Source organism: Cantharellus anzutake (assembly GCF_015039405.1).
Source record: "Cantharellus anzutake strain C23 chromosome Unknown EI90scaffold_2, whole genome shotgun sequence".
Lineage (NCBI taxonomy): Eukaryota > Fungi > Basidiomycota > Agaricomycetes > Cantharellales > Hydnaceae > Cantharellus > Cantharellus anzutake.
The window spans coordinates 58,470-79,608 of record NW_024066952.1 but is presented as its reverse complement, the minus strand read 5'-3'; the positions used below and the strand labels follow the sequence as shown (position 1 = coordinate 79,608).

At 48.9% G+C, this 21,139-nt stretch overlaps 9 protein-coding genes across 9 annotated transcripts; 3 read left to right on the top strand and 6 right to left on the bottom strand.

The window, feature by feature from the left end:
• Positions 1-206: 206 nt before the first annotated feature.
• On the bottom strand, positions 207-747 carry EI90DRAFT_762715 (uncharacterized protein). Its single transcript, XM_039068012.1, has 3 exons — positions 702-747; positions 449-597; positions 207-389 (listed from the first exon to the last, which is right to left on the bottom strand). The coding sequence occupies exons 2-3, from the start codon at positions 536-538 to the stop codon at positions 252-254; spliced, it is 228 nt and encodes a 75-aa protein (XP_038923019.1). The 5' UTR covers positions 539-597; positions 702-747; the 3' UTR covers positions 207-251.
• EI90DRAFT_762138 (uncharacterized protein) lies at positions 726-2,805 on the top strand. Its single transcript, XM_039068011.1, has 3 exons — positions 726-1,010; positions 1,062-2,166; positions 2,226-2,805. Exons 1-3 carry the CDS (start codon positions 913-915, stop codon positions 2,577-2,579), a joined length of 1,557 nt encoding a protein of 518 aa, XP_038923018.1. The 5' UTR covers positions 726-912; the 3' UTR covers positions 2,580-2,805.
• Positions 2,806-5,204: 2,399 nt separating this feature from the next.
• On the top strand, positions 5,205-6,255 carry EI90DRAFT_3029464 (uncharacterized protein). The gene is made up of 3 exons (XM_039058131.1): positions 5,205-5,371; positions 5,476-5,948; positions 6,006-6,255. Exons 1-3 carry the CDS (start codon positions 5,234-5,236, stop codon positions 6,010-6,012), a joined length of 618 nt encoding a protein of 205 aa, XP_038923017.1. The 5' UTR covers positions 5,205-5,233; the 3' UTR covers positions 6,013-6,255.
• Positions 6,215-8,074, bottom strand: EI90DRAFT_2902605 (uncharacterized protein; the record flags this gene model as incomplete). The annotated part of the gene is made up of 7 exons (XM_039054100.1): positions 6,215-6,470; positions 6,528-6,575; positions 6,633-6,740; positions 6,793-7,141; positions 7,213-7,344; positions 7,454-7,747; positions 7,936-8,074. The coding sequence occupies 7 exons, from the start codon at positions 8,072-8,074 to the stop codon at positions 6,215-6,217; spliced, it is 1,326 nt and encodes a 441-aa protein (XP_038923016.1).
• Positions 8,075-9,094: 1,020 nt separating this feature from the next.
• EI90DRAFT_764058 (uncharacterized protein) lies at positions 9,095-10,018 on the bottom strand. Its single transcript, XM_039068013.1, has 2 exons — positions 9,779-10,018; positions 9,095-9,663 (listed from the first exon to the last, which is right to left on the bottom strand). Exons 1-2 carry the CDS (start codon positions 9,834-9,836, stop codon positions 9,218-9,220), a joined length of 504 nt encoding a protein of 167 aa, XP_038923015.1. The 5' UTR covers positions 9,837-10,018; the 3' UTR covers positions 9,095-9,217.
• A 4,176-nt stretch (positions 10,019-14,194) lies between these two features.
• On the top strand, positions 14,195-17,834 carry EI90DRAFT_2902859 (OPT oligopeptide transporter; the record flags this gene model as incomplete). Its single annotated transcript, XM_039054114.1, has 24 exons — positions 14,195-14,280; positions 14,421-14,485; positions 14,548-14,657; positions 14,777-14,933; positions 15,000-15,289; positions 15,352-15,443; positions 15,516-15,583; positions 15,656-15,778; positions 15,829-15,856; positions 15,914-15,981; positions 16,035-16,104; positions 16,157-16,360; positions 16,415-16,497; positions 16,555-16,590; positions 16,641-16,703; positions 16,766-16,900; positions 16,957-16,999; positions 17,064-17,078; positions 17,136-17,244; positions 17,300-17,347; positions 17,405-17,422; positions 17,484-17,510; positions 17,570-17,664; positions 17,726-17,834. The coding sequence occupies 24 exons, from the start codon at positions 14,195-14,197 to the stop codon at positions 17,832-17,834; spliced, it is 2,142 nt and encodes a 713-aa protein (XP_038923014.1).
• Positions 17,741-18,300, bottom strand: EI90DRAFT_3029451 (uncharacterized protein). Its single transcript, XM_039058130.1, has one exon. It carries the CDS (start codon positions 18,210-18,212, stop codon positions 18,042-18,044), a length of 171 nt encoding a protein of 56 aa, XP_038923013.1. The 5' UTR covers positions 18,213-18,300; the 3' UTR covers positions 17,741-18,041.
• Positions 18,301-19,107: 807 nt separating this feature from the next.
• EI90DRAFT_3278612 (histone-fold-containing protein) lies at positions 19,108-19,808 on the bottom strand (the record flags this gene model as incomplete). Its single annotated transcript, XM_039066621.1, has 5 exons — positions 19,108-19,190; positions 19,252-19,370; positions 19,433-19,582; positions 19,647-19,724; positions 19,794-19,808. 5 exons carry the CDS (start codon positions 19,806-19,808, stop codon positions 19,136-19,138), a joined length of 417 nt encoding a protein of 138 aa, XP_038923012.1. The 3' UTR covers positions 19,108-19,135.
• Positions 19,809-20,273: 465 nt separating this feature from the next.
• EI90DRAFT_2902716 (nitroreductase family protein) lies at positions 20,274-21,139 on the bottom strand (the record flags this gene model as incomplete). Its single annotated transcript, XM_039054107.1, has 4 exons — positions 20,274-20,374; positions 20,443-20,677; positions 20,761-20,921; positions 20,995-21,139. 4 exons carry the CDS (start codon positions 21,137-21,139, stop codon positions 20,274-20,276), a joined length of 642 nt encoding a protein of 213 aa, XP_038923011.1.

Sequence of the window (21,139 nt, the reverse complement as noted above, 5' to 3'; positions counted from 1 at the left end):
TCCAGCTGGGCCTAGGAAAGGAGTTTCTCAGAGGCATAAAAGCTCCTGTCTTCCGAATTTGTGCTTTGAGACGTACAATGCTTTGTCACGCCACCTTTGTCACAGCTGCAGTGCTGGTGAACCTCCACATGCGGCCATTCGTAACGAACGCTGTTGGGTGATACTACCTAATAGTGGGCACTGCAAACGGCAATGAATCTCTAAGCGAGTCCCGGACGTGGAGAGGAATTAATCAGCGCTCGGAGCTAATGCTAGCCGCCGGAATTCAGATAGCGTCTGGCCAGGCTTCGCCCCATCGAGGGCAGCCAGAAGGATGATTGAAGGCGAGTTCTGATACCGACAACCCTCGATAGCCACTGCTTGGAGTTTGTGGTGTACGCGGAATTCGACTTGTGGGTTCCCAAAGTGTAATGGCCGGCTGCAGCCTTCGACGCATATTCTAACTTACCGACTCACCCATCGGATTAACGACAGTGCTCAACACGGGCCAGACGAGTAGGAATCTTCCAGATGATGCGCTCGGGCAAGCTGGTTTCATCTTGACCCGTTAATCATCTTATTCGTACGTAAGTATACGGTCGGGGATTGAGACGCTTACTGAAAACACGGCATTAAATGACCGGAAAGGCAATCAAGACAGGAAGCCGGAAAACCAGGTGTTGAACTCGCCTAATGACTGATGCTTGTAAAGTTATGCCTACCCTCAAGATTTAAACTTCTTCAAGCTTCTTGGAGATGAATGTGCCTTGCTGCTTCGTAGAATTTCGAATTAAGCTCCCAATAAGATATGAATTTCAAAATAGGTTATTTACGTATTCGAGCGTTGGCGGTGACACGTACTGAACCATCAAACTCCTCGAGACTCGCGTCACATGTTTGTCCTAACCACGGAACATATGGGGCTTATAAGCCATGTGCAACCGGCACGCGGTCAATTTCCCTCCCTCCATGCCGTCCCTAGCCCCCCACGAAATCATTACAAATGACCAGACTGCTAAGCAACCACAGACGTGTGTAGTTACAGTACTTCCCAGTTCATGCACTAAGAGCAATATTCACAGCGCTGACCCCGAAACTACGCAGAAAGTTGTAGAACATTCGCAGGTGGCATTGCGAGCTCTAATCAGCACTGCTGCTATCTATATCGATGCAATAAACCAAGAAGAAAGCCTTACAGCCCTCCCACCTCGATCCGACAATGACGCCCCAAGACCTCCCCGAGCTGACCCATCGACAGCCTCCTATCGCACCCATATCAGCTCTAGCATGAAACTACTTCAATACCTCCAGAACCACATATCCAACATTCACGAACACTATCAAAACAAGCGGCTCATCATTGATTCGCAGTTGTGTCCAGTGGCAATGCTCCCTCTCGAACTCCTCTGCGACATATTCTCGCTTTTGGATGATTGGAGAGATATACTCGCTGTATCCCATGTTTCCAGAGATTGGAGAGCAGCCGCTGTCGGATGCAGCTCGCTGTGGTCCCCTGGCGGAGGCAGCATTGAGTGGTTGAATATCTGCCTCCAGCGGTCTGGTGACTCCCGACCACTAGATGTATGCCTTCGAGGGAGTGGAAAGCACCTCGCTACTTGGCCTGATCTAACGGCTGGCTTGTTACCGTATCTCCCTCGCTGGCGTAGTCTGGAGTGGCGATGCACTGGGGGAAGCCTGAGCGACCTTCCCACTCTTGTGCGTCTCCTACGGTGGGTAAGCGCTCGCCCAGAACCACGTATCGAGAAGCTCGTCATCAATGACGTTGCGGAGAGACGAGTGGTTCTCCCAACAAGCCCCATTCCTGTCCTACGTTCTGTACAGAACGTCAGCCTCAATGGGATCTATCTCCATCGATTAGGCCACATTACTCCACATGCACAAATTATAACGCTCTCGAATTTAGAGTTACGAACATTGGACTGGCAATATTTGTTCATGGCATTGAAGTTCATCAGGAAGTTGACGATCACAGATGTCATGACCCCTCAACTGGTATCCAAAGGCCTTCAGGATGGTCCTAGTATTCTAGTACCAACACTAGAGGAGCTTTATGTGGATGGAGCAGGCTCTGGTCTCATTCAATTCTTGCAATGCGATGTCGATTTCCCCAACCTCCGCAGATTGTCTATTTCACAAAACGAAGACCCTCTGTTGCGAGTCCAGCTGGTAAGTACTATCGCCACTAAATTGGATGTCCACGTCCCTTACGTTTCTCTCCATCTCAGGGGTCGCGATTTAACCAGTTAGAATATTTGCATATCGAAGGTACCCCTCCCAGTCTCAAGACTACCTTATTATGGCTCCTTCGCGCGCAAGATGATGACAGGCCCGCCCTTCCACGTCTGCGACACCTAGACATCGAGCTAGATAACGCCATTCTCGACCGTCAGATCGAATTTGAGAAGCTTCTCATCCATTTTGTGACTTATCGCGACATCAAGTACAAACTAGGTCAGGTGGAAAGTAAACTGCAAAGTGTCGCAGTTACGGAATTGACAGAAAGTACCGCCAATCGGCTGAAGTTGCACGTTGATGGCCCTATAGAGGTGAAAGTTTTTATTCCAATACGAGAACTGTGAGTCCCATTATCGCTTGTCGATGACGTGGTGGATCCAATATTCATGACACGTCCTCCCCCCTTTCTTTAAGACCACAATCCGATAACGACTCTATAATGAGAGCAGTAGGCTAATTGGTTTGCCCCTGCCCCTATGATACCCAACGCAAGCCCTGTTTCGAAACTCGATGTGGCTTCGCCTTCACTTGCGGCGCATCTTTCCTCCCATGCGTACGCATGGGTTGTACGGAGTGTAGTCCGATCTTTGCGCACTAGACAGAAACCCCCGGGGGCTTCTCGTCACACATTTCCAGTGAAGAAGCTTCTCCCCTTGATATGGGCCCTTCCTTTTGTTCGGTCGGGGTAGGACGTCCCCCTAGTTACGAGTTACAGGCGGACTAAGAGTTGAACCGCCAGTGCTCTTTCTAACCGGGCCAACGGGCGAAGAACCTATAGGTTGCGTTTTAGTACCGAATGCTTACCTGGCAACATAAACACAGAGTTTATGTGTTTGCAGTGGGTACAGATGGCCAGTGTCGTATCATGTTGGATATTATGATTCAATCTCGAAGAGGTGGTGATTCTTGTGTCTGCCTTGCTCAACTTGGAACCTTCATCACTAGTTCACACCCGGAAAAGGATGGACATTTAGTATTTTCATAGGATGCAGACTTAGGTCGACTGCGCATGGCAGTGACTCGGCAATTGTCGTTGCACAGCACAGCAAATATCGCTAGTACGTACTTGTTGAAGTGCGGGGACTATACCGCGTCAATCAATGCGGTTGAGTAACAGCCATCGGCAAAATCACAAAACCCCATGCAGTTCGTAAGAAAACATTTTTCCCCGATAGGAAAACTCTGTACCCATGCATGCAGGACCTAGCTCCAAGGTATTAACTCACGGCAATATATGCGCACAATATGATGCCAGTTGGCGTACAATCGAGTCGATGCTGATAAACGTAAATACGATCAGGAGCAGATTTTGTATGTTTAGATAAATGAAGCGCTACATAGCACTGGTCCTTTTATCCTCTATCCAGTACGTTCGCGGTTGCACCGTCTGTGTAACGGGACTCATCAATCAATACCTGGTTTGGTGTCAGTAAGTTTGGTGCAGTGAAGTAACTGCAGTGGGCTTCTACGCACGTGAATACATAGAGCCTAGCTCAGTGACCATGCACACAGTGAGGCTGGCCAACCCTTGCGCTTTTCATGATCGCTGGCGCCTTGGTCCTCGATGGAGTGGTTCCGGATCGGCCCGTGGATTCCAAATAGTGGCATCTGACCATCTCGAAGACAAAGTACTACTATGTAGTCTCGGCCATGCGCGTTAGCTCCTTTCCACGCATGGATTCGTCAGCCAAGTTGGGAGAAACAAAACAGTTAATTCCATTCCATTTGTCATCCTCGCAAGAATCCGTTGAAATGCTCCTCTTTGCATGATATAATAAGGGTCAGCTTCAAGATCTTTGTACTTGCACAGGTCTTATATCGTCCGCAGGTTGTTTATATCCATCGTTCAAGGTAACCTCTTATTTTCGCAGTCTCACGAACTGATCGAGGTATTCAACTTGAGACTGAATAGGACAAATCGGGGAGCCAGGGACGTCTGTGTGACTTTGCTTTTCATTTCATGTGCTCTTCAATCTCTTCGTTGAGGGAGAGGCTCGTTGGGCTTCAAGATAGCTGCAACAGGGTATTGTCGGACTGCAAACACATGAGCATCACCTGCATCGAGTCTGTGGTGGATTCAACATCGGCAAATCGGCGTCCTGGGAGAAAGGTCAAAATGGATCGTGTCACCGCCTCAACTCTGTGTGAACTGGAAGCTGCGCGCGATCAGGTGGCCAACGTGCGCGCCAGCATCGACTCTATGGTCGAATCTATTCGATCATGCTGTGATGACATTCAGGGACAATTCTCACCTATTGCACTCCTCCCACCTGAGATATTATGTTACATCTTCTCCATGCTCGCGTCGGAAAGTGAAGAATCGTCGCCGTCGTCGTCGTCGTCGTCATCATCATCATTGTCGGTGAAATGTGTTATGCGCGATGTGAGAGCTGTCTCGAGCGTTTCTCGATTCTGGAGAAGCGTGGCGGTCGAGCATACAGCTCTGTGGGCTCATCCCGACTTCGAGAATTGGAAGCCCGAGTGGATCGACGTTTGCTTGTCCAGATCTGGAAACCGACCTCTGGTCGTCCCTCTTAACGGACACTCCGAAACTCGCTCATCTTCACCTTACATCAGCATGTTGACATCGCATGCTCACCGTTGGACTTCACTTTCCCTCTTAGGCTCAAGCGAACCTACTACCAACCCGTTCGTAAACCTCATGAATCAAACTCTTCAACCCGTTTCATCGCTTCCTGATCCCAAATTGACCAAACTTTCTTTACGATTTTGTGGAGAGGCATCCCCAATCGTTTACCGCACGTCCCCCTATCGGATCGCTTCATTGCGTACTTTGCGCCTCTATGGAATTGCATTCCTCAACCTCTCCTCCATCTCCGAAAACCTCACGAATCTAACCTTGACTTCCTTCTATCCCGCCCCGATTTTGGTTGTGATGCTTTCATCCTGTCCCCATCTAATCGAATTCAGCATGTCAGGAGGAGGTAGTGACGGGATTGAGCCCGATCCCCATTGGGAACTTCCCCAAGTGCGACTCATGTCATTGGAGCGATTGATGTTTACTGGGATGGAGGACGATGTGGTTCGACTATTCACGTCCTTGGTCGAAATGCCATCGCTGAGGACCCTCATTTTCTCCCTTACTTTGGACGACTGCATAGGGGCCCAGAAACTGGTACGTTCCTCCGGATATTCATTATTTCCATCGCAGATTAGATTAAACAGACTTCTTTTCTTTTTTTTTGGGTCAACTTGTAATCCACCATTCTCCTCCCCTAGATCAACCGCTTTCCAAACATATCAAGCCTCGTCCTCAGAGGTATGGCCTGTACGATTTACACTTTCCTCAAGCAGATGAATCATTTCCCATTCACGAACCTCTCCCTGCTCGACATCGTCCTCGATTGGTCCCCTTACTCGCCGAAATCTAGTTTGCCTTCGAATGAATTGGAAGAATGTTTGCGTGAGATGATATCGTCATATCTTTCTTCGATGCCATCGTCGAGGTACTATACACATCATCATCATCATCATCTTCGGTCCATGGTAAGTTCAAGCGTGGAAAGGTACAGGTGGAGTGGGAGTGGGAGTGGGGGTGGGAATGGAAGCAGTTTAACGGGCTCCGGTAGGAGGACCCGGGATGATCGACGGTTGGAGAAGGTTGTTTTGATACCAAGTTCGCAGGAGATGAGAGATTGGTTGGCGATGCATGTCGATGAGGTTGGCGGGAGTCCATATTGTACTCGTGAAGCGTAAGCCCTACTGCTCCCCTTCAAGTCGTGCGCAACGTCTGATCTTTTCCCTAACAGCTGGTGAATTGTTATACCATACGTCAGGACAGTTGGCGACGGTTGTTCAACCGCTTCGTACTTCTACAACGATTTTTGCCTTCGCATTACAATGCATACTTATTCTGTGCATACATAGTGTATCATTGCAAACCCACTTTGGATATACTTACCCCAATTTGTTTGGATAACCCGTAAAGAACGAAGGTGGAAAATGGGTCACAAGCTCTCTACACATCCGCCAACCAGCCGTCAAACCTCTTCCTCAGCCACCAACCAAGCCCAAACAAAGCAGCGAGTAAACCGAGAGCACGACCCACGATAACAACGATCAGAGCTTTTCGTACTGCCGCGTAAAACGTCGAGAGAGCTTGTCCTGACCAGTTGATCCTACGTTCGGTTGATGAGCCCCCAGGTGTGATTCGGGAACGAACGACAGAAGCTTCCCATGCTCTAAGGACTGCACGGTATCTTCGTCCAAATACCCTTCACAATGAATGATATTGATTAGATGCATCAAATATGACCGAAGACGTTCCTTACCATATCCAGAAATTCACGTCAGGAATGGAAAACCGAGGGAAGACAGACCTATTATGTGATGTTCTTAAGCTTCGAGCACCGACCTTTTCCGTATCAGAGACTTACGCCATCGATGGCATCAACGCGACGTTTCCGATCTCATCGAATTCACTCGATGAAGGATCGCCGGGTGGTAGTTCGGATCGACGAGGGTACATAAATCTGATCAAATCCCTATATAGTGTGGCATTAGGGAATGGACGGTTCAGCAGCAAATAATACTTACAGCGTCATCCCGAGCGTTAAACCCCACAGTCTAAGTTCCTCTTTCGGGCTTCCTTCTCTCTCCCTTCGCTTCTCCCATGCCTTTGAACTAACATGCAGATCATCCAGTTCTTCGATGTCTTCCTCAGTGATGACTAGTGCTCGGAATCTCATGTTACCAACGAGCCAACGGACGAGTATACGAAGAATGTTATGACGAGGAGCGAGCCGTGACGAGATATCGACGGTTACGAAAGACCATTTTGGTAAGGGAGAGAGGAGAGCAGAAAGAGGAACCCAATGCAGCGTCACATCGGATTCCTCCTCTGGAGGTTCGATGGTCATCTCGTATGGCGATAGGTAGAGGAATACTACGTCGAGAGCAGCGCCGAATTTAATCAACTCTTCTGAACTACATTGACTTAGTTTTCGATGGACGAACCGAATGGACTGAGGATCATGAGCAAGCGTTTGCCCAACGAAGTGGTTATTTCACGGTCATCCAATTGCCCGACGCAAGTGAATTCTTTCTCGGCGAGGTCTAAACCTATCTCTTCCCAGGTCTGTCGCATAGCTGAGCAGGCCAGGAATAGACGGCATAAGGACAACGCGGAATAAATTGAACTGTTTCAGCGACGAAGTTTTGATGGGATGGGGGTGCTCGTTAAATAAAAGAAACTCACCGGTATACAAAGCCCCTTCGTCGCTTTCTTCTGTCCGACCACCAGGAAATGCAACATGCGCCGATGCACCATTCGTTGAGGCACCGGCACCGGCACCCCTAACGTCCTTGAAATTCTGCTTGCTCTTATCTCGTCGAATGAACAGTAATTCCGCGCGTGCTTCGGGATGTCGAGCCCAATCTTGCTCGAAGAACTTCTCCAAAGAGGGAACTTCGTATGCCGATTGTTCCGGGAGGGGATACCCCTCGGGTGGGCGAATCCTCATAACGAGGGAAACGGCTGCACGTCGCGGCTCTGCACGACCAAAGGTCAACTTGTTAGCCCAAAAGCTGATGGTGTGCGAATAATGGTGATAATGGTGCTAACGCAATCATCGTCTGACCATTGACTTTGGCATGCGTCATAGCAATGTACGTCGCATCTTTGTGCCTTCGCACACGACAATGACTCGTAAATGGATCATTGGAGAGGATATTACTCACGAGTTGGAGGCGAAGCAATAAGCCTTGGGGGTGTGGTACAGATTCTGTGTACAGCGAGTGAAAGGAGCTCGACTGTGGGTGAAGCTTGCAGAGGAGCTGGGGATTTGGTCTCTATCACAAAGGAAGGGTCATTTCCCATGATCACAACGGTTGATGTTGTGGAAAGAATAGATCGACGGCGCCAAGAGGACGCAAAAAGGGTACAAACCAGAGAACATTTGACCGTGCGAAGCGCCGAGATATTGGTAGGACTAAATGTGTGACGTGCTGTCTTTGAGGCTATCTCTTTAAATAGTGCGTCAGGAGGGAAAGTTGACGCCCAGAAGGTTGATAGGACCGAGGGCAAGACGGGAATTGCTTTGGGGGTCTCAGTCTGTATTACGGAAGCAAACAAGCGCCACAGCAAATTCCATATAACATCAATCAGTCCCTCAGGCCAATGCCCTCACCCTCAGTAGGGAAATGTGTGCAATTTGTGAATGATGTACAGGAACAATTTGCAACTAGCATCCAATTGCAAAGACTTCTGAACAGTGTGGCACAACAAAAAATTATGAATCCCCTCCATCGTTATCGCCCTACGGAATTTATCCATCACGTACTAATCGGTAACAAGATCTACCCCGACGATCCGATTCTACCGCACGTCTCAATCTGTTCATCGGCCCTGCCCTCCAATGAATTCTTCGGCGCTGGAGAGGTTTCGTCAGCTACAAGGGCCCACCCATCACGCCTCAAGACACTCACAGAGCCTTCAATTCCGGATCTTTCAGAAAGTCCTCCTGGTTGGGAGTCTGGCCTTCCCGGTAATTCTGTGCCTGCATGTAAGTGAATAACAGGACTCTAGAATGAATTTTATCGAAAAACACTCTCACAAGGTTGGCTATCGTCGGGTTTTCCATCATCTTTTGGAAGGTACCGTTAGCCATCACATTCTGAGCCATTTTAAGGAATGCGGGATTCTTCATCATGCTGGAGAAATCTGGAATACCATCGCCGCCGCCGCCGCCACCAAACATACTGGCAAGCGACGATAGGTCAGGAAGACCACCAGCCTCTGAACCTCCTCCGGCAGAAGGCTTGGATCGTGTAGCAGGTGTAGAAGAAGATGAAACACGGGTGTTGGCGTTGGCGAGACCAGATTTCAGATTGGCATTATTTGGCTCTAGTTTCAACCCCTCCGAGAAAGCGTCGACAGCTTCTGCGTAATCCTCCAAACAATAGTAGGCATGCCTGAATTGAATGGACTTGTCAGTAATGGGTAAAGTGTGTGACGCATCACTTACCCCAATCTTGAGTATGCCTTGACGAACGATGGATCTACTTCAAGAGCTTTCTTAGCATCGATGATGGCTTTGTCGTGCTCATCCTTGGACGAATAGGCAGCTGCGCGGTTTGAGTAATAAACAGGGTTGCTGGGATCGAGTGCGATGGCCTTGGTGTACGATTGGATAGCAGCGTCAAAGTCCTTTGAGGACATTCGAGCATTTCCTTCCTTCTTGTGTTCCTCGGCCTTCTTTTTGTCGGCATCGGAGGGTACTGGAGGCCTGGGGGCGGACGACGATGCTGGGGGAGGGGTAGGTGTCGTCGAAGCACCAGCCTTCAGCTTGCTTTGCGTTCTAGAAAAGACATCGAAGAGAGAAGAAAGTGTCGCCGGTTTGATACTAAGCCGTTCGCATTGTGTCGGATCGTTAGGATCAACGCCAAAAGCTTCACCGATACATTGAACTGGATACGTAATCGATCATTTGAGCAGTGAACGGGTATGTGTGAAAACACTATTTTAACTTACTGGCTACGTCGAGGCCCTCCTTGTCATCCTCCTTGACCGTGCCATCTTGAATGGATGCATTGAGAAAGTCCAAGATTGCAAGGACAAGTTTTTGGTTTTTCTCTGACATTGTTCACAAATCAGTGTAAGAGTGAATCCAAAGGGGGAACTTGATTCTATGACTCGATACTTTGTACTCTCAAGCTGGGAGGTGTTCCTCAATCGTGCGGAACGGCGCTTCTCGTGGATGAATTCTAGAAGTTTCACGGGCCTGCTCGATTACATATGACTGGAAAACTTTCCCACGCCTCAACTCCAACAGCCTCTATGACATTGTAATATTCTTCATATCGGGTTTCACAACTCCTGTTATGTGTTCGCTCTCATCCAGGGTATTGGGCTCTTGTTCCGTTGCTGTTTCTACCCATGTCCTCAAAGTCAGGGGGTTAGAATGCCAGCACTATGGCATTGCTGTCGTAGAGACCAGGGTTCGTGCTGTTTATCGTACACGCACAATCTACCAAAAAGGGGGAGATACATAAAGCATCAAAGGCTCCACCAGGGTCGAGATTTCTCGCTAAAGTCCAGTTCTATCCTCGTTGAATTTTGACGCCTCGATGCGTCGATCCCGACTATTTGGAAGGCCTTTGAGACGACAGACATGATATTAATGTTATCCGGAAGTGATGAGGATCATTGGTTGCATCTTGAATAAGCTGGCCGAACGCGAGGGCTGCTACGGCATGTCCTGTCTTGCGGCAGTGGGAAGGCTGTCGGTAGCTTTCATAGGTGACGGAAGGGCATCGTCGGGGCTACCCCCAATTTTCGGGGCCAGTGTGTGGCCGCAGTGGATAATTTGTTGAATAAAAAGGCAGCGAAGGGCTCTCCAGTGAATGCTAAGGCTTCAGGCTTCCGCGTGGAGATCTGGTTTCCTAGGGATAGAACAAGGAGGAAATTTCCCAGGTGATAGGCTCAGTTAGGGTGACGAGGAATGATTAATTATGGAGGCGTGCCCGGCATGACAGGAACAGCCCCTTTCTCCTTGAGAGGGGTTCTTTGCTCCATTAGAGGCAGGGCTGGGACAGCCGCTTTCCCAGACACTTTCTCTGACTTGGTTTGAACGTCCAATTCCAGTAACTTGTTTAATGCAATCAACAAAAGAGGGCACGGGTGGCACGGTCACGGATTGAACCCGTCATCATCCTCGACAACTTCTCCATGTCCATGCCAATGTCAACCATTCGTGAGCTCGGATACTTCGCACTTCACCTGTACCATATCCTGGGCCGCTGGTCATACCAGTACTCCATCCTCTTCGCCCGCCGATTTCTCTATCTCGCCAGCCACCAAAGCATACCTAAATCACGAGTATAAAATTATCACTCACGATCGTAAGACCCTCCACACTCGCCTCCGGAACCTCCCCACGCATCCAAATGCCTTCGACTTGAGCGCAGTGACCATTTACGTGCCACCCGGGCCGACACACCCTCTGCTGCCTTCCTCCGCATAATCGTGAAACCTGACTACTTCCTCTTCGACGGTATCAGAAACCTACCTGATCCACTTTGGTGCGCGATTGCGACAAGCTCAGTTGGAGCAGATGGCAGAAGCCTTCAATTGGTGGATCTGCTTGGGGATTCGGAGGGATTTGGAAGGATGAAGCCGTATTGGGATAAGAACCTCGCGCCCCGCGCCGGGGTGGTGTAAGAATGTGGGACCAGCATCGGTACAGACTGTCATGAATAGTGAGGATGGCCAGGATATGGTCAGAAGTATGGATGCTCGAGTCCATCGCCATTACTGTTTTGCCTAGTTTCAAGAAGCGGAATCTCCTTGCAAACTCGCAGTTTACGCGCTTTGCATGACTATATTCCTGCAGTTGGGTGCACCAAATGGCGAAAGAATCCTGTAATAGTCTGCTTAAAATAGCGTGCACTGCGCATGACTTAGGTCCACCAGGCCCCAACGTTGCCCTCCTGTGCAGTGGGAGATAAGTGAGTAGTAACAATGTCGTTCTCGTCATTCCCGTGGAGGTGGTTGAGTGTCCAGATAAAAGCACACACTCAGTTGGCGAGCTAGTTACACCATGCACCTGCAAGCGCATAAATTGCATCACGTCCATGTCCAAAGAGTTCACGGTCCCTCCCGAGATCCCCAGATCAATAGTTGCAGTAATGCTCAGCGTGTGCTGGCACATACGATTTTTGCCTGCGTCACAACCTGGAAGTTTTGGTCACGACCTTGTAGGTCTATATATCACTGATCCACAACGCGTCCACTAGGCAACTTCTGGAGACACAGCCAAACAATCTACTCGCCCAATTGAGAAGTCACATTGCTCTATGAGACGTACGTCGATCCCAGATGGCCGGTATATTGACCCTCCTGGGCGCAAGATAAGAACGGTCTTTTCGGAGGAACGCACGTCTCGTGTTGGTGCACGCAAGAAAGAGCACAAAGGAGATACGTGCCAGACAGAAGAGCGAATCAATTTCATTATATAATTTGGGCGACAGCTGCGCAATTCGCCATTGAGAGGACAGCGTCCTTCAAGGGATCACCGCAGCACGATCCGGACAAGCATGCAGGAGCTGCCAATGCCCACAAAGTGGGAGGATTTATGTAATATCGTTCAGGAGTTGTATCGATTCATGTCAGGGCAGCCCTGGCGCCACATCATGATGGGATCCGGATTTTTAGTCATCCGAGGGGAGGTACTGCTTCATCAAACGCACGATGCCCCGTGCGTGGAATGAGCCAGTACAACGGCGCCCAGCCAGCCCCCAGCATTCTTGAGCAAGATAACCTCTCAAACTAATTTCCCAAACGTAGGACAAGTATTCGCTCCAGTTCCATTCATTTCTCCTGCGCTTCATTTTTCCCCACGATAAGATTCTCCAGCACCGCCGATCAGCCGTCAGAGACGGCGCTCTTGTCGCTATGAAACTATCGGGGTGGCCACTCCGGGTGCTTCCGCACCCATCTACATACAACATCCAGCACCACTTTGTTGCCGTTTCTGCCAACATCCGCAAAGGTGCGAGCGGAAGTTGTCACATCGCCGGCGGAATACAAGTGCGCCAGGGCTTCACAGTCTTGGTATTAGGGGCTGGCATCTGATAACCTATGTCGCTGGGTTTGAGTCCAGGCAAGGATTAATCTTACAGTATCAGCCCCCGACCGGCAGTGCTCCAAATTAAACATGTACCGCTTCTTAATGGTACCGTCGTCATCTAGACCAACCATGTCAGGTTGCATGTAAGCCGAGTCCTTCTCCTCCCTGGTCCCCGTGCATCTTAATTACCCACTTGGCGGCGAACGTCGTAGCGGCTGACAGTCGATGGTTCGAAGCTGGGGTCCTGGACGACTCTCGAGTGATGGGGGGTTGACCTGGAGATTGAAGGACGGGTTCTCTTGCGCAATGCGAAGGTGCTCATGCCACGGACCTGGTCGTTTGGGTCAACTCCAAAGGCTTCACCGATGCATCGATTGTTAGGGCAGCATATACATGCATCCACACGGGACGACTCATCGGGCAAGACCACACTCCGACGTTTGAAATTTGGCGCTCGGGCTTGCATTTCAAATTTGTTGCATTGTGTGGTTTTGCGACGGCCGCGTTGTGGAAAATGGTTTCTTTTCCCCCCGACTTCGTGGGCGCTAGAACACCCAGTCATGTGTTGTAGGACTAGCCAAATTGATGTTTGATGTTCGAGCAAGTGTGGACAGGAATGCAATTGTGTATGACTGTTAGATCAGGCGCTCGATGAATGGATGCGCCGCACTCAATCTACCCCAACGCAAGTCGTAACGCTGACAATGTTGGCCATCTAAGTCTAGCTTGCATTCCCAGGACTCGGTGCCGACAGTTTATTATTGGCGTCAGCCACAAACATAAATAATTGGACTCCTGCCACTCGGCATAGCGCCCAAATAGGCGCTGGTCGGGCGTGACTACTTACCTTCCTCTAAAAATTGGCAGACATGCCATTGTTCATACACATCGCCCTTCATCAGCCCTGAGAGTAAGATTGTCGGGCGTTCTGATGAGAACTTGCGGAGAGATCCGTTGAATATTGCTGGATCCAGGCACCACTGCACAAGGGGATTATCGCCGAACTCTTGCCCTTCGACGTTTCGTTTCTCCTTGACTTGTACTCCTGTCTCTGTCGCATCTCTGTATGCAGCAGCAGCCATGGCCACAGATATGTTTGTCACGGAGGTCTCCCATCAAGACCAGAATGCCGTCTATGGTCCGCGCCTCGATGACCAGATCTACGACCTCAGTCAGACTTTCTCCCCTATGAGTAATGACACGTCTATGGCGTCCACAACACTCGGGACCCCATCATACGACAAGACTGAGGTGGCTTCAATATCATTGTCTTACCAATATGACGAGTGCGTTCTGACACCAGGGAAGCTCTAAAAGATGCAACAAAAACTGATCTGGACCCACCGGACATTTTACCCCTTTGCAGAGCCATGGGGGAAGACTCACCCTACCCAGAAGTCAGAGCGGCAGTCTCGAATCTGGATGATCCAACTATGCCCGCCAATACATTCAGAATGTCAGTTGGTTTTCCTACATCATCGGCCATGAATCTGGGCCCCCAGATGCTTAAGAACGAGATTTCTGATATATTTTCCATTTCACTCGGAACTTTGTACCGCCTTCGTGAACACTCGTGCAACGCGGATTTCACCACAGGTGGATCTTGGGGCTTCTCTTCACAATTATAATAGCTGGCCTTAACCAGTTCTTTAGCCTGAGATGTACGTATGCTCTCCTGTTTCTACTTTACGTTTCTTGGGGGCTGACTCACACCTCCACGCAGATCCGTCAGTCACAATCACCGCTTTGATTGCCCAGCTTCTGGCACTGCCTTGCGGCAAAGTCATGGAACTTGTTCTCCCAACGACAGAATTTAAAATACTTGGTTGCAAGGTGTGTGCCATAAAATCCATCATATCGAGATCTCCACTTTACCGGTAGCGGACATTTGGTCCGCCGGAGGAGACCTGAATGGAAATTGATGTCTGACCAAGCGCCTTTTCTGATCGCAGTTCTCCCTCAACCCCGGCCCATTCAACATCAAGGAACATGTGCTGATTACGGTTATGGCGAATGTGGTATGGGGCCGTGCGTACGCTACAGAAGTCGTTGCTGCCCAATGGAAAATATATGGCCAAAGTTGGGGATTTGGTTATCAGATGCTATTAGGTAATGTTCCCATCTCCTGTCAACCTACAATCGATAAACCAAAGCGCGTATTTTCCGGTTTCCCAGTACTTTCCACTCAATTGCTTGGATTCTCCTTTGGGGGTTTACTGCGGCGGTTCCTAGTCTGGCCAGCTTCGATGATTTGGCCTCAGACGCTCGTTTACGCGGCATTGTTCAATACCTTACATTCCACGTATGGAGGTTTTGATGACGGGCGACTATCTCGAGAACGGTTTTTCAGCTACGTCTTAGTTGCCTCGTTCCTATGGTATTGGGTGCCCGGATATCTCTTCACTGCCCTAAGTACCTTTAATTTCATCTGCTGGGCTGCCCCGAATAACGTCGTCGTCAATCAGGTGAGGGCTTTTCTGTCGCACATCACAGATTCCGAGCTGGCTCACACGTTTTCTTTTTTTAGCTTTTTGGATACACCTCGGGTCTCGGAATCAACATTATCACTTTTGACTGGAGCATGATTGCCTATATCGGTAGTCCCTTGGTCACGCCCTGGTACGCAGTTGTCATATTACTCCACCTCATTGAGGTGACGGAGTGTCAATGGGACTGATCGTTCTTCATAAGGTGGGCTGAAGTGAATGTATTCGCCTCGCTTCTCGTTATCTTTTGGATCCTGTGCCCCGTCTTGTATTGTGGGTGCTGTTGGTTTCTATTTTCATTTAGTGGTGGGGCTGATAGCCGTGTGCTCCGGTTCGACTCGAAAGATTCTAACGTGTTTTATGGGGCGTACCTCCCAATATCAGGTAATGACGCTTTTGACAAGTTCGCCCATATTTATAATTCAACCATAATCATGTCACCGAGTGGGACCTTCAATCGTACAGCGTGTATGTCCTGGTTCACTTACCCCTTACTTCTACTCACTATGATTGCGCAGACGATCACTACTCTCCCATCTACATCCCGTGAGCATTGGATGTCATGACACACCCTCCCTAGACACTCACCTCAGCGAACCACAGCATGACATTCGCTCTCTCTTATGGCATGTCTTTCGCTGCACTAACGGCCACTCTTGTGCACACTTGGCGTATGTTGCCTCCCGTCGCTCTGTTATCGCCTGACTCATCCTTATGCCATTAGTATGGCATCGGGAAGAGATTATGCAGCAGTTCCAGAGCTCACTCGACAAAGAGCCCGACGTGCACGCAAGGTGCGCTCAGTGACTCCTCAGTCTCCTGTGGTTTTGCCCATTCTTTGTTCAGATTAATGCTTGCGTATCCGGAAGTGCCTCAATGGTACTACTTGACCATCGGTGCAGTCTCGTTCGCCCTTGGTGTTGTGGCAATCACCGTGTGGGATACGCAGTTACCTATCTGGGCGTTCATTGTTGCCATCTTTGTTGCGTTGTTCTATGCAGTGCCGATAGGGATGGTAGAAGCAATTACAAATGTGCAGGTTGGGCTGAAGTATGCCGTGTTCTTTACTTTGTCTTCATCTAAAACTAACCTCTACCGAAATAGCGTCTTCACTGAATTGATTATCGGCTATGCATTACCAGGGAAGCCTGTCGCTATGATGATTTTCAAAACGTTCGGCTACATCAGTGAGTCGCGCTGGGCGTGTTCTGGTACAATCAGTCAACATTGATATCTGCTTCCAGCGATGACTCAAGCTCTGTCCTTCACATCTGACCTTAGTGCGTGACTGTTCTAGTATCTCAAATATTCTCTAATACCCTTTGAACAGAACTCGGTCATTACATGAAGATACCACCGCGTCTGATGTTCACAGTACAAACGATTGCGACGAGTGAGTTTATGATTTGTCTGTTTCGTTGAACTATGCTGAACTTCCGACTATTCGGCTATAAGTCGTTGCCGCGTTTGTTTCAGTCTTAGTACAAGATTGGTGCCTCGCCAACATTGCGGATATCTGCGATCCACAGCAATCAGACAAATTCACATGCCCCCACATTAAAGTATTTGGTGTTGCTTCACTCATATTCGGTATGACATACCTACATGGTCAAAAAGGTGGCACTGAAATAATCGGTTATCCTTAGGGAGTGTTGGCCCGCAGCGAACCTTCAGCCACGGCGCAATATAGTGAGTCTTTCATTCTTACCAATGTCCCGCATCTTCCATACTCAGTATTCCTTTTTTGCACCAGTTATCCATTGTTATAGTGCGCCCGCTTATATTGCGATTCGCCGACATCCATTACTCATCTTCCCCCCCCTAGCTTCTTTGTAATTGGTGCCTTCATTCCAATACTTTTCTACTACCTCTCGTGGAAATATCCGGAATCGTGGTACAAGTACTTCAATGCGCCTGTATTCTTCACGGGCACGGTGAGAATGATGCTTCACCTTCCTCCTTGAAGCTAATTCCCTTTTTCTACGTAAGGGAGCAATGCCACCTGCTTCAGGAATCAATTTCTCATCATGGGCCTTGGTAAGTTCGCCTGTGTACGATTTAGGTTACTGCACTGAATCGAAGCCATTTGACTAGGTTGGCTTTATTTTCCAAGTAAGTATGACCAAAAGGCAACAGCTTGTTGTTGTCATGCTAATCATGTGTCCTCGTGAAGTACTGGATCCGGCGACGGCACTTCCGAGTAGGTCTCGCCAGCCACACCTTTCAGAGTCAGCCTAGATTGACGTTGATGTTCAACAGTGGTGGAGTTCATATAACTACATCTTAAGTGCCGCGCTAGATTCTGGTGTTGCAATAGGGGTCGTCGTTATCTTTTTCTCATTATCCCTCGCTAAGTTCGTTATTTTCCCTTGGTGCCCCAAGTTGTCGGACTGAACCTATATGCCGACTTCATAGAGGCGGGTTAACATTGAATTGGGTAGGAAATACAATAAATGATAACACTGCGGATGCCAGAGGGGCACCGTTTAAAACACTCTCCCCTGGACGGTCTTTTGGACCATAGCATGTCCCTGTCAACTCTCCTCTTCCCCTTCGCCCGATCTATCTTACCGTCTCTCGAGTTTATTTGCCACTATAGCTCGTAATAATCCCTCACCCACCACAGCTCACTTCCCGACCGTCTACTAGCGGCCCACCTGAATCTGCTTGCCTTCCATTACATGTACATTGCACTGTACTACCATCCGTCGCCCTGCAGACCGTGCCCCTCCTAGAACCTATATGTTGTCTTGTCTTTTTGTTCCCGCCATTTCCCTCTTTTTTCTTGTTTCCTAATTTTGGTGATCACGATAGGGATTGGTCTGTCCAGATGGTTTCTGAATACAATGACCAGGGTATCGGGTTTTTTGGCATCACGTCTCTGACAGTTGTACATCGCCATCCACTTGCGTGATTCGTAGAGAACCACTCCCGTTTGTTTTGTTCCTCCGTGCGTATCTGCTTGTGGCTGGCGCAATTAAAGACATTTGGAACAATAAATACATAAAATTATATATCATGCCACTGCGCTTGACCAAAATGGTGAACACCTCTTTGGTCTAGTCAAGTGTTTTTCCCTCACGCTCAACACACCCCCTTCAGGAAACTATTCTTGTTTTTTTGTTCCTATCTTTGGTGGGTGGCTTACCCTCTTGGGTTTTATGAGACACATTGTGTCGTGGGAAATGCATCACTCCAGCTGGGGTTCGAACTGTGAGCTCGAACAGTCGATTCTACCCCATGGGCTCATAACCTCTTAGCCAAGATGGTGAACACCGATGGATCTGCTCGAGTGTTTCCCCTTATTCTTAACAACCTCCTTCCGAACTGAAACCGACAACTCATTCTTGAGCTAGGGAACTTCACTTCGTTATGTCCACCTCTCGATCGGTCACAATCAATTGGCCGTAGTAGCAAAAAGTGAAAGTGGAACATTCGACAAAAAAAAAAAAAGGGAAGACCTAAGTAGAGGCTGGGATCCTGTCTATGGAAAGCCCAGAAGCGTTACAAAGTGGGCGAGAAACATAGTTGTTCAATGCCCTAGAAGAGGAAAAATGACTCGGATAATGGAAAGCTGAGTATCTTAGGATCGTAACATCGACGGGAGCTCATACAGGCCCTAGTCCGAGAGCCGAATCAGTTCACAAGGCAGCGCACTCGAGCGTTCACTCCACGGAAGCAGACATCGCAGGGGCAGTACTCCATTGCAATAGCCGTGTTAGTACATAGATAAACAAATAAGACAAAACTAATACACAGGAAGGTAAAGACCCGAGACAGAATTGTAGGGAATGTAAATGACGAGGGATTAACAGTTTGGATGGATTAAGCGGTACGCTCGCCACGGAGACGTCGGGCAAGAGCGAGATCCTTTGGCTGACTGTGATAGATGAACGAGGTGAGATGAATGATTACAACTAGAACAGAGGGGGAAAACGCACATCGTAACGCGCTTGGCATGAATGGCAGCTAAGTTAGTGTCTTCGAAAAGTGAGACGAGGTAAGCTTCAGCGGCTTCTTGGAGAGCCATGACAGCAGATGATTGGAAGCGGAGATCAGTCTAGAGGTAAGACGTTTAGCCCAGGAGGACTAGTAGCCGTGGCTGGCTAGATGGTAACAGACCTTGAAGTCTTGAGCGATTTCACGGACGAGACGTTGGAAGGGAAGCTTGCGAATCAGGAGCTCGGTAGACTTTTGATACTTGCGAATTTCACGAAGAGCGACGGTACCAGGGCGGAAGCGGTGAGGCTTCTTGACACCACCAGTGGCAGCCTACGAAGATGGAGATCGGACTTGGTGCGCGACGCCAAGGCAAAGTGAACGAGAGCAAGCTCACCGAAGTACTCTTCTTGGCTTGCTTCGTAGAAAGTTGTTTGCGAGGGGCCTTGCCACCAGTAGACTTACGAGCGGTTTGCTGATATGGAAAAAACAATCAGGATACGCGCGCCAACGACAGCACTGACAAGTATCAAAGCAAGCTTACCTTGGTGCGAGCCATTACTTGAAGAAGTTGTAGTTGGTAAGAAGTACGATGGAGAAGTGAAAGTTAACTTGAGATAGTGGAGTCAAAAGAAGTGAGGAAGAGACGCCTTTGCCCTGGTGGGCGCGTTTTATACCTTTCGCATCCTTCGCGATTTTGGTGGATGCGGATGCAAAACTCGCATGCCAAAACAAAAACAAGATCAGGTGACCAATCAAAACAATAACAAACAAAATCTAATTGTTGACGGCAGGCTTGAGTTACGATTCCCCGCTTTGTTGGATACAGCAGGTCATGTTGTAATGGGACACATCTATGCATCCATGCATCTTCTCCGGTGACTCGAATTGTGTCGTATGCATAATCTCATCACTTGCGCTTTTGTTCTAGTTCCACCGGGAGAAACAATTTTTTCATTGATTTACATTCAAGTTCACATTTCTACCTTTTCGTTATCATCATCTGCAGACCTAGGTAGCCTGTTTATTTGAGTACCCTTAGTCGCTCCTCAATTGGTTTGAATTGCTTCTCTGGAGCCACCCAGCCTGCTGCCGGAGTGCCGAATGGCTGTTGGCTGATAAGAACTGTATGGAAATCGACCAGTGAAATGAACCTTGAGAAACCTAAGACAGAGAACTAGTAAACAACTCACTCCAGTCCTCTGGTACATTGAATTCCTTCCGAACTCGCTCCCCGATCAAGTTTCCATAATGCTGCAAATTCACGCCGAGACCCTCACGCTCGAGGCTCACCCATGCATTCGACTGGGCCATCCCGATACTCTGGATCGCCCACGAATCGAACTCCTCGGCATACGTGGGGAATTTCTGCTTCTGGGCTTCGACTTGACGGTTCTCGATGAACCAGAGAACTGTACCGTACGCACCCTATAGGTTGGGGAAGCAAGGTCAGAGTGCGGTTCAGCTGTCGAGATGCACTTGTGCTATTGTGAATTAGCTTATAGACGCACACGAAAACCGTTGATCTTGGCTTCAGTTTTTGAGTACTTCTCCGTGCCCAACTTGGACACTAATACATCTTTAACGATGTCCCATAGCTTGAGATGGTGCTCCCCAAAAAGCACTATCGCCACATTTGACTGGGCATTGAACGAAGTTGGCGTATGCAATACTGGTTCGAAATTGAATGGGCAAGTTGAATAACGATTGTATCAGAGAAACAGAGAAACGAACACAACACGCACTTGAATGTTCAATGAGCTTGACGATTCGTTCGTCTGAGATAGTGCTCTGATTTGTCAACGCATATATGCTTCGTCGGATCTGGACAGCTTCCAGAAACGGATCGGCCTTGCCCTCGACGTTCGACACCGTTCCAGAGGACGACAT